This window comes from Clarias gariepinus, chromosome 17 (assembly GCF_024256425.1).
Source record: "Clarias gariepinus isolate MV-2021 ecotype Netherlands chromosome 17, CGAR_prim_01v2, whole genome shotgun sequence".
Taxonomy (NCBI): domain Eukaryota; kingdom Metazoa; phylum Chordata; class Actinopteri; order Siluriformes; family Clariidae; genus Clarias; species Clarias gariepinus.
In genome coordinates, this window is record NC_071116.1 from 4,129,349 (window position 1) to 4,140,674 (window position 11,326).

At 36.7% G+C, this 11,326-nt stretch overlaps 1 protein-coding gene across 1 annotated transcript; it reads right to left on the minus strand.

Annotated features, from left to right (window-relative positions):
• Nucleotides 1–183: 183 nt before the first annotated feature.
• mmp30 (matrix metallopeptidase 30) lies at nt 184–5,415 on the minus strand. The gene is made up of 10 exons (XM_053476088.1): nt 5,151–5,415; nt 4,745–4,989; nt 3,863–4,011; nt 3,547–3,672; nt 3,035–3,196; nt 2,786–2,945; nt 2,535–2,665; nt 2,281–2,440; nt 1,277–1,380; nt 184–562 (listed from the first exon to the last, which is right to left on the minus strand). Exons 1-10 carry the CDS (start codon nt 5,292–5,294, stop codon nt 432–434), a joined length of 1,512 nt encoding a protein of 503 aa, XP_053332063.1. The 5' UTR covers nt 5,295–5,415; the 3' UTR covers nt 184–431.
• Between the last annotated feature and the right edge of the window lie 5,911 nt (nt 5,416–11,326).

Consider the following 11,326-nt stretch of genomic DNA (forward strand, 5'->3'; position numbering starts at 1 on the left):
AATAATTTAGTTAATTAGTCATCAATTTTATATTTAATTAATTTAATAATTTTATTTACATTTTTTGTTTCTTATATAAGCTTATTTCTGTGTGCTTGCGCATGCATGAGAGAGAGGTTTTAAATCATTAAACATGTTTGAATGTTTAAAACTATATATTTTATTCACATACAAACAGTTTAGTAAAACATTTTAGAGTTGTAGCATGTATTTTTTAAAAAGTCATACATATAACACTTTTATTTATATTTTCTGGCCCAGAAGTCAGCCCCACCCATACCTGAACACAGCCGCTTGGCTCCGCCCATTTCATTTTATTTTTTATTTGAAGAAAGCTCCCAAACATCTGCCCTACTCACTACTATATATACAATAAGGAGATTAAATTTTCTTAGTGGGAAATCATTTATGAATGTGCTGAAACCATGCATTCATGACTGTGCTGGGTTTTTGGAATATTCAAAGCATTTCAGCCATCCGTAATTCTGAAGCACGCGGTTCACACGTCTGCTGCTGTAGGTGTATTCGGTTTGTTTGGCTCCGTCGGAGAAGTACAGAAAACCTGCAAAAGAAATAGGAAAATATTGAAATAAAACAATCTTGTAGTATTAAAAAGTGTATTAAAGCACATTCAGCTCATAACGCCATGCTGCTGCTTAACAGCTGTTTCTTTGTAGAACTGAATTTGTGTTTTGCTTCGTTATCACAATAAATAGATAAAGTTATGTGAAGCTATAAGTGATTGCCTTTATCTTAGCTAGAGCCCCAGACCAAGCTGAAGAGAAGCAGAGCCATAGCTCGATGCTGCCGTGCTTCACCATGGCCGTGGTGTTCTTTAGGTTTTTGTGCCAAACATATTTTATAGGATTATACACAGACCATGACATTATGTCACATGCTGCATGGCTCGGAGTGATTTTGGTGAGCGTGAGTTTGTGAAAAAATCCTCCCGTGAACCCACACTAACAGAGATAACCCCAACTTGCCGGAAATTCCTGTAGCTCCATTAATGTCTGGTGTGCAGTCAATTATTTAGTGCAGGACACTCGAGTTCTACCACACCAACCTTAATCACATTGTTGTCAATCAGCTGGCTTTGGGTTTGTACACAGGATAAGGGTTTAGGGTTTGGGTTTCGGTCCTCCTCCACCATACCAAGTCATTTTAAACGATTTTACACTTCCATTTATTTAGCAATAATTTGAAAATGAAGCAATTATGGTTGTGATGGTCAGGGGTGCACAGACTTTTGATCTTAGAGTGTATGTATATTTACCATAGTTCTCAAAAGCAGCATCCACTTTGGAGCCAATTCCTGGAAAATCAGCTTGAATGGATTTGGGGAATCCAGCGTCCATCGTTCCAGTGTTCTCATTAAAGCTGACAAATAATACACACACACACACACACACACACACACAATAAAACAATAAGAAAAATGTATTTACTATTGCATATGCTTTGTTCTTTTAGTGTTATTATATAACATTTTAATATTATAATGTTTTATATAAATAAATATTTAATTAGACCCTAAGCACTATGACATCACCCCTAATCCATCGTGGTGTATGAGGGCCCCCTTGTTCTTCTAAGGCAGAGGTCGGCAAACCTAAACACTCAACGCCATTTGGACCCGTTTCCCACAGAAAAAAAGCACTGGGAGCCACAAAACCCTTTTGACATCTAAAATGAGGATAACACTACATGTATCATATCATATGTACTCCACCTAGGGGATTTGTATTGAGGATGCAAAATTGCAGAAGGATTTTTGATTTCTTCAGCAGGTCAACCATGATGCTGCCTTAAACTAATGCCAAAAAGTGGTTAATAATATTCTGTGTGACATTATATTGAGTGACATCACATTGTGTGACATCACATTGCAGAACATCATAGAGTGATACTTTTTTCCAGCATTTGGGGCTTTTTGGACGTCTTAAAATAAAATTCCCCCTTTTCTGAAATTATGTCATAATGGTAATGGTATGTCCCCATTAAACACATTTCCCCCTGTGCCCACTGTCTTTCTGGTGTGCCAGGAAGGTGATGACGATGGTGTTGCTTGCAACTAAATTTTATATTTGTTTTAACATTGTAGTACAGAAATATATATATATTTTTTTTAGTTTAATAAAGTTTAAATAATAATAATAATAATATAATTTCTTTTTATTTTTAATCCAAAATTTATACAAAATTTTATTATGTATTCAGTTTTTATTAATTTGCTCTATTTAAATTTTTTTTATTTGTTGTTGTTTTTTTTATTCTCACCTCCAATATTTATCCCCGATAAAGAACAGAGTGCGTCTGGTTGAGTCCACGTGCACCGCAGCATCGATCTTCTTAACTGAAGCTGGAAATCCGAAGTGGGAAATGTGTTTGGGGTATCCGGGTACGACTGAGGTTGCTGTCACAGCCCAGTAATTCTGACCTTCATGGTGTCACACAAACACACACATACGCATTTACACTCTGGATATGTCTACAGTGTAAATATGAAAATAAAGAAATGCTTAAGATCAAACCATTAAAAAAGAAACTGCTGCTTTTCGCTTTGAGCTCATATGCTGCGTCAACAGATGTGACGGAGGGCCACGTGGTTCTGATTAGAGTCTGTGGAATATTTTCCATCACACTGCTTTTCTTCCAGTAGTATCTTGTAAGAAGAAAGGATAAAGTGAACAAATTGGTGGGGGGAGGGGGGTGATCTAGCTTAGAGTAATATAACATAAAAACTTTAAGAAACAATTTCATAAACATAAAAATGTTGTCTTACTCATTTTTGAAGAAGTACAGCTCATTTCTGATGCTTGTTGCAGCGTCGAACACCAAGTCCCGGGTGCACGCCTCTGGTGGAGGTTGCTTTGGTTGTGGAAACGGTTGTGGCGGTGGAGTGGGTTCAGGTTGGGGACACACGCACTCGCACTGACTGGCACCTTGGAAACCAAAAAACAAGAAATTATAGAGGTATGCACTGTATGGATTCTCCTCCTCCTGATCTCGTCTGATCTGCTTTTATACGCACCATAGAGCGCCTGGATTCCTCGTTTATCATCGAAGGGCAGCTGATATCCCTGGGTGTTGACGTATTTGTACGTGGGGTACATGAGAGCGGAGGGATCTTTTGAGTGATCCAGTCCTAGCGCATGACCGAACTCATGGGCTGCCACCAAGAGCAAGTTCGAACCTGAAGCACAATATTTTAATACATTTTGTATTAATTGGGATAGGGGTTGCTCAGTAATTAAGCCATTGTATTACAGTCTGAAAGGTTCCCAAGTTCAATCCCCACCACCACCAAGTTTTCCCTTGTTGGGCCCTTAAGTAAGGCCCTTAACTGTTAACTGCTCAGATGTCTAGTGAGATAAAAATGTAAGTCACTTTTAAAAAGGGTGTCTGCCAATTTTGAAATATACTGTATGACTGGACTCTATGGGCAATGTAAAAACCCTTGTGACAGGTACAAATAATACCACTTTATTTCCGTATTGGTGTATATCTTCCTAAATAAATTTTTCCTAAATTTATTTGCTCTACCTGCTGAGCTTAGAGTCCATTTCTCATCCTCGTCAAAGTGCGCATCACCTCCTTCATTAGAACCCGGAGACATGGCGTGCGCCAGAACACCACCCTGCCCATCAAATGGGTAAAAATCACCGTGATCTGAAGTAGAGGACACATGGGAACATACAGTATAGAACTCTAAAACAACATCCTGCTTACTTCATAGACCAGGTGTTATTGTCAAATGTATTTTCATGTCATTTCATATTATGTATGTGGATACAATATCAGCAGCACATAGTGCTCTATGTACAAACTAGGTCCTGCTTTGCTGGTTTATTATACTTACTTCTGGCTTTGAAGAGGATCATGATGTCGGCCGTGCCGCTGTAGATCTGCTTAAAGACGAGAGGAGTGACGTCGCTGTACAGCTTGAACGCCTGAGCGATCGTCACATCCACTTCCCTCTGGCTCAGATCTGGCGTGTACTCAGTTATTCTGAAATGAGACATGATAAAGCCTTATAATCGATCAGCCTGAAAGGAACAAATAATGTACAGTAATTTAGCAAAGCCGTAAGCTTTGAGAGACACCATTGTCATGCATTGTTTTGGGGAATTTCCAGACCCTGGATGATCACATAATTTGAATAAGTAAAGGACAATATACTAATGGTCTTCAACACTAAACCCAGCCACTGACGAACATGGAACTAGCCATGCATCCGGTAGAAGATGTTATCTGCCTTATTCTGTGTACATGAGCTAAGAAATGCCTGCAAACAGCTCCAAACACTGCTTTGATTGACAGGAGAGAGACAAACAAGCAAGAAATTTCTTTCAAGGTGAACACTAAGAATGGCGACCCCCTGCAAAGCCACTTATTTTCATGTCATCTGAAATGAAGAAAAATGTACATAAAAGTAGGCTATAAGTTAAGTTCAGCCTTTAATCATCACATATACATTAATGCAGAGTGAAATTCTTAATTCTTCACATATCTAAGCTTCCTGTTAGTTGACTAAGGTCAGGGCTCAGGGTCAGCCATTATATGGCCCCCCTTGAACAGACAGGGTTAAGCACCTTGCTCAAGGAACATAAAGCGGCACCCTGGCTGGGGCTCAAACCGCCAACCTTTCAACCAGTAACACTGAGCCACCACCGCTCTACATATAACATCATCAAATTGCTTTATTTCAACACCATTAGACCCAGTTATTCCATCCCAGTACCTGTAAGTGATTGTCTGCTTATTCCACTTAGGCTTGCCGCCAAAATGTGCGTAATTGGAAACGTCGGAAACGCCGCAGCGTGGCTTCTTCATCACCTCGATGGTGTCTGTGTCTAGCTTGCCTGTCACCTGGAGCCCAAAAAACTCCTGCATTTGCTTCAAGGTGTCCTCAAAGTCCTGCATATTGATTTGTCTCCCGGTGACGGATGAAACGCTGGAACCTGAGAAGAACTGTTTTAGATACTCCTAAAAAGAAAATACACAAAGTCAGGCAAGTTGGATTGAACATTGCTGGTTGAAATTCCTCATTGAGTAGCAGTGTTTAAGTTATGTCCTAAATCTTGTCATTGAGTCCAGATCTACTAATTTTATTCTAGCCTTTAAAGAACAAAAAACTTTAAGCTTACCTCAGCTTTCTCCTGATCCTCTGTGGAAACCATAGGGGCACCACTGCAAGGCGCCATCCATGCTACCAGGGTCAGCAGGAGAACCACTATGTTCCTCATCTCCAAACTCTGGTCTTCTGGTACCCTCGAGAGACACTGATGCATTTATATATGCTCTTTCTACCCAGACCCACCCTCTTATGTAAAATGTGCTCTTTTCCTGTAAATAGAGTTAAACTATGGAAGGAATCAATCATGTCCCAACATGCTCCCAATTTCAATGCACGAGGGGCATCTATGCAACGAGATAGCTTAGGTCCTCATTACGCAACTGAGTGCATAGCAGTGTTTATACCTTCCTATTCTTATATAAGGATATATGTTTACTTAGAATCAGTAGTTACCTGAAATGAAATGCACTTTTATTCTTGAGTTAAGTATGAAATTAAATATTAATTTATAAGTAATGAAATTTTTATTAATTTATAAGTCAGGTAGCGTATAAGTCATTTATAAGCGTTAGTTTATGGTTTTGAAAAGACAGAAATGCACATCCCTTGTTTGCAATTCTTTTTTTAAATACATTATTCATATTCTTTAATTAACGCCATTTATATAAAACAAGTGGGTTTCACCAAAATTTCCTAATTATCTTATCTTATCTAATTATTCTATTATGACTTAAAGGGATCGTGTTCTGCTTCATTTGTAAGTCACTTTAAATAAAAAAGATAATATAAAAAATATCCCAATGGTAATCTTTTGCGGTTTCAGAATTATTGTTATGTAAAGTAACAAATGGGTAATGGGTGAGGTTAGAGGTCACTGTGAAGGACAAACAAATCTTTAAGTGCAAAGTTTCCAGGTTTAATGTTCATATAATCACATAAACAAAAAGCCACAGATGCACATGAGTAGATAATGTAAAAGCAGTGTCGATTACCATATAAGGATTTTTTTGTATATTGCAGCAGTAAGAAGTGGGGGAATGTGAGACATCAAATAAATGCAAGTGGTGCTTAAGTCGAACCAGGATTTTTAATTTTGTGGAATTACAGAGTACATTTACAAGAGAAAAACTACTTTATTTTTCTATATAATCCCCTCCTACACTAATGCACTTATCCCTTATTCACTAGTGCTTGGATATCATCATCTTGGATATCATCAAGGTAAAAAGTTTTTACAGTATGCGGAGCCATGATCAGACTGCCTGCTTCATGTTTAAAATGCTAGCCTCCCAGTAACTTATTTAATGGCCCAAACAAGTGTAAATGGCTTGGAGAGGGGTATGTGTCAATAAGTCCCAGACAAGTCTTCTCCGCACGTTGACGACAAATGGGAACAACTGCAGCGCGCTCCGAGCCACCTGGGCCAGGAACGTCATCCATGAACATAAGGCCTTCTTTAAAACATTTGCATCATTCAAATGTTTTACTGTGGCTAAGAACCGCACCATGCTTGAAGTCTTCTGCAAATGTCAATTAGTTTCACGTCTTCATTCACAAAAAAAAATAAAAATCACAAAAAACACAGTTTGTTTTGAACGACCTTTGTACTGTATATAAAGTACATAATGGACACGTCCTGTTTCATGGTCGACAAAATATCCTCATGTCAATATTTTACAGTATACAGTACATGTAGTATATGTGTTGAATACCTACTGTATATCTGTAAACGTGTGTCATAAAGTTGTTAAGACAGAATTAATTTACATCACCAAGACCAAGATGAAGGTATACCTCTATCATACACATGTTGGATGTTTTGGGGAAACAAACTTGCTAAATATTGACATAGCTAAGATGTTGCCCTGTTAGCTCAACGCAACAGAAGCTAAATTCAGAAATCAATTGGACTTTGCCTCACTGTTTAGCTTTTACTTTCAACCTGGGAAAAAAAACTAACCAAAAAAAAATAATGTTGCGTTGTTGATTAATTTGCCTTATCATAAGTGGACAAGTTTCTGATTATAAGAACTTGAAAATTGCACTTTTTGACTGCACAGTATATACTGTAGTTCTACTCACTCACTCATGTTCTCTACCGCTTTATCTTGTGTTTATGTTCACGGGGACCTGGAGCCTATCCCGGGAGTCTTAGGGCACAAGACAGGGTCATTTATAAGCGTTAGTTTATGGTTTTGAACAGACAGAAAGGCACATCCCTTGTTTGCAATTTTTTTTTCAAAATTAATTCATTTGATTTCGTCTCATTTTTAGTCTTCACTTTTCTTCATTCTTCATATTCTTTAATTAATGCCATTAATATGAAACAAGTGGGTTTTACAAATTTTTCCTGATTATCTTATTATCTTATCTAATTATCCTATTATGACTTAAAGGGATCGTGTTCTGCTTCATTTGTAAGTCACTTCAAATAAGATAGATAATATAAAATATCCTGGACAGGATGCCAATCCATCGCAGGGCACATAAACATACACACACTCACTCACACACTATGGGCAATTTGGGAACGCCAGTTAGCCTAATCTGCATATCTTTGGATCTTTGGATTTAGCAAAGCCGTTAGCAGAGACACCATTAGCATGCATTGTTTAAGGGAATTTCCAGACCCTGGCTGATCACATAATTTGAATAAGTTAAGTTATTTTATTTATATAGCACATCGTGAGCAGGATGAGATCAAATCTCTCATATATTGTGGCGCTTCGCCCTTAATCACCGTAAAAAAAACAAATAATAACATTTGAAATATCACGCTATGTTCCACCGGCAACCAATGTAACGAAACTAAAATCGGAGTAATGTGACAACATTTTTTTTATTTAGTCAACAGTTGTGCTGTAGCATTTTGAACCGACTGCAGACAGGCTAGTGCCGATTGGCTCACCCCATAATATAACACATTTGAGTAGTCTAAGCATGAAGAAATAAAAGCATGTATCAGTGTCTCAAAGTCATTAAAAAAGAAAAAGCCCCTCACCTTACCTAAACATCTCAAATGATAAAAGGACGACTTCACCACTGCTGATTTAAATTTATAATTTGAATCAGTGAAGGATGATACTAAATGTTAGCAAAAATTTTTTTTTACCTTGGACCAATTAAAAATATAGTTATCATCAATTGTTTCTGGACATTTGCGTTATTGAGGGTTAATATATACTTCCACAAAAAAACTGGTGATAATTGTTGGAATTTTGAACTTTGACTCTGCACATTATCCAACACATTCTGCACATTGCCTTGCTCATGATTAGACATGGTTTATATATTCTTTTGCAATTCTATTTTATTTTATTATTTGTACATAATGCATTTTTTTACAGCTAAAAGTTTTTCTATATTTTCTATATTTTTATACTTGTAAAAAAAAATCTATTTTCATATCATTCATATCACTTCATATCATACTCTTTATGTGGCGATTGAAATTTGAATTGCAGGAACAGTTGCCAGGGTTATGGTTTTTACATCAAAATTATTTTTACAACAAGTTTTCAGAGACAAAGAGCAAGTCCACAGGGCAAATTAGAAATGTATGTGCTTACAGTAACAGTTTTCCATGTAAAGGCAAGTTAAAGAAAGCTAGGTCTCCTGCTGGTGTTAAATAATGGATTGGAGCTAATTGGAAGGATCTACAGTTTTGAGTTGGGAACTAAGCAAAGGACTGGTCCAAGGAATCATTCAAATTAACAATTTGTATTTGTCACGTTTGTCTAAAAATACTAGGAACACATAAACAGTGGGTTACAACATCTTCATAGGTCTTCATCATTTTGTACTCCATCATTTACAGAATACTGTATGTACTGTATACACTCATAGACTCTTACACCCAGTTATTCCATTAGAAGCAGTCTGTACCTGTATGTAATGGTCTGTTTATCCCATTTAAGTTCGTTACTAACATGCCCATAGCTGGAAACATCGAAACTCCACACGTGGCTTCTTCATCACCTCGATGGTGTTTGTGTCTGGCCTGCCTGTCAGCTGGAGCCCAAAAAACTCCTGCATTTGCTTTAGGACCGTCTCAAACTCCTGCACCGACAGACAAAGCTCTGGGATTTAAGTAGAACTGATTTATATATTCCTAAAAAAAAAATAAAAGTAGTGAAGCCAAGGAGAGAAGTTAAGGCTGAACTTCATTAAAAATAAATTCACATTTGTTAAACCAAAAGAGGTTATTAGTTGTGTTTTGGTCACATGCAGGAAAGACAAAGTTGTAAAATGGTTGGTTTAAGTTGATTCAGTGTTTCTGGATTACATTTATTTATTTATTTTTTATTTTAATGAAGTTAAATCAATTAGAATGAATCATTAATAGCATCAATATAAGAGGAACTAATTAATGATCTGGGATATTATTGTAAAATCTACTGTATATACTGTATGTGTAAATTGAAGGTATTATCCAAGGATTTATGATATGTTAGGGGGAAACCTATTATAAAAGCAATATTATAAAACACTTATGTAACTCTAAAATCATATTCGTAACGTTTTATCTCGGCTTTCTCCTGATCCTGCATGGACGTCGCAGGGGCACCACTGCAAGGCACCAGACATGCGGCGAGCACGTGCATGAGAGCTACTGCGCCCCTTTATCTCCAAACTGTCCTTCATTGGATTCCTGGTGGGATGATGATGAGTTTATATCTGCTCTATCCCCCAACCCAACACCCACCCTCCTATTTATGGCCCCCCTTTTTACCTTTTTTTTTGGGTGACAATGGGATTTTGGTTAGTCAGTTTACCAGCTATTATTGTATTTAGAATTAGAATTTTTTTCATTGCAATGTTTCTCCAGAGTGTTGGAAAAATAAACAATTTACAGTATTTCTCCTCTTTGGTTAATGTAATTACCCAACGAATCTACACAATTATACAGAAATAAGCAGGAGGTTTCATTTTGCTCCATGCTCAGGACACAGACGAATAGGTATCTACAATCTACATGAATAAGTTTGTGTTATGGGAGATTTCATTCAAGTTTTCTAATCCTGACTCCTGTGTTTTATTCGGTTCTACTTCATTGTGCTACTTTTTAATAAGTAAAAGCTATTTAGGTTGGTTTTTTTTTCTGCTCAAAAGTGATTGAACACATGTGTAAAGAAACAAATGGTTAAGAGGTGGGGTTAAAGGCCACTTTATAGGACAATGAAGCCTCACAGGGCAAAGCCGTCAGGTCTGATGCCCGTCTAACGGTTATTTAAGACGAGCAGTTAAAATACCAACGACTTGAACGAAAAGCTGTTAAAGAGATGTAAATTGTAAATGCTAATGTAAATGAACACATGTAAATACAGTATAAAGTATCTTGGTTTGGTTAAAGAGTACATTTTTGGTATTAGAGAGGTTTCTTATTTCATGGTTGTCATGAATGTTATCATCTGCAAACCTCATCCGAATGTATAGTTTTAAACACAATATGCTAGAATTTTTCTTTCAACTGTACATTTTATGGCCTCTAAGTACTGTACATGGTTTCCCGGTTCATACGTGTAATCAGGGCTTGATTCAGGGGAGTTGCGGCGGGATTGCATACTCCATGTGGGAAAAAATTACAAAAACCATTAATAATTAATAATGCTGTGTATTATGTAAAATTTGTCATGAAATGAAATATTATAACTATCTACGTTTAATCATATACGAACTTTAAATAACAGTGATTAGCCAATCATAATTTAATATTGTAACGCGCTGCTCACAAAATGATCCACATAATTTTTCATGCTGTTCACATTTTTGCAATGGCCAAGAGAATCGAAAACGTGACTGACAGCTTTATTGATTGTAATGGATGATTTGTGTAATTTCATTTTCAATTTAAAGAAGAAGCTTTTTCTTATAAGACTTTGTCGCCACACCTACATGCTTGGCATAAAAGAGATATGTATGTATGTATGGTTTTTTTTTTTTGGACATACAGTACTGTACAGTATATGGTCACGAGCTCTATTTCAGAAGTACTGAAGACACAGTATCTCCTGAATGCTCTCACTAATTACTAATCTTACTTTTTCTATGGTTACAGTCCACCTTTACACATTTTACACAAAAAAGGTTAACATTGTTTTCTTGTAGATGTTTACTTTTACTTTATCCATGTACATCTCATGATGATTTATTGGCTTATTCTATGAATGCTATAATTACAACAAAACATATTATTACATTACTGATACATTTTATACAGTAAATGGAACAAAAGACAAATTTATA

What these genes read in the sequence shown, in the direction of transcription:
- mmp30 (XM_053476088.1), bottom strand. Translation starts at nt 5,294, where the DNA reads ATGCATCAGTGTCTCTCGAGGGTACCAGAAGACCAGAGTTTGGAGATG. An exon ending in AGGATCAGGAGAAAGCTGAG is followed by an intron (nt 4,990 to 5,150) that starts GTAAGCTTAAAG and finishes TTTTCTTTTTAG; the next exon opens with GAGTATCTAAAACAGTTCTT. An exon ending in AGGAATCCAGGCGCTCTATG is followed by an intron (nt 2,946 to 3,034) that starts GTGCGTATAAAA and finishes TTGGTTTCCAAG; the next exon opens with GTGCCAGTCAGTGCGAGTGC.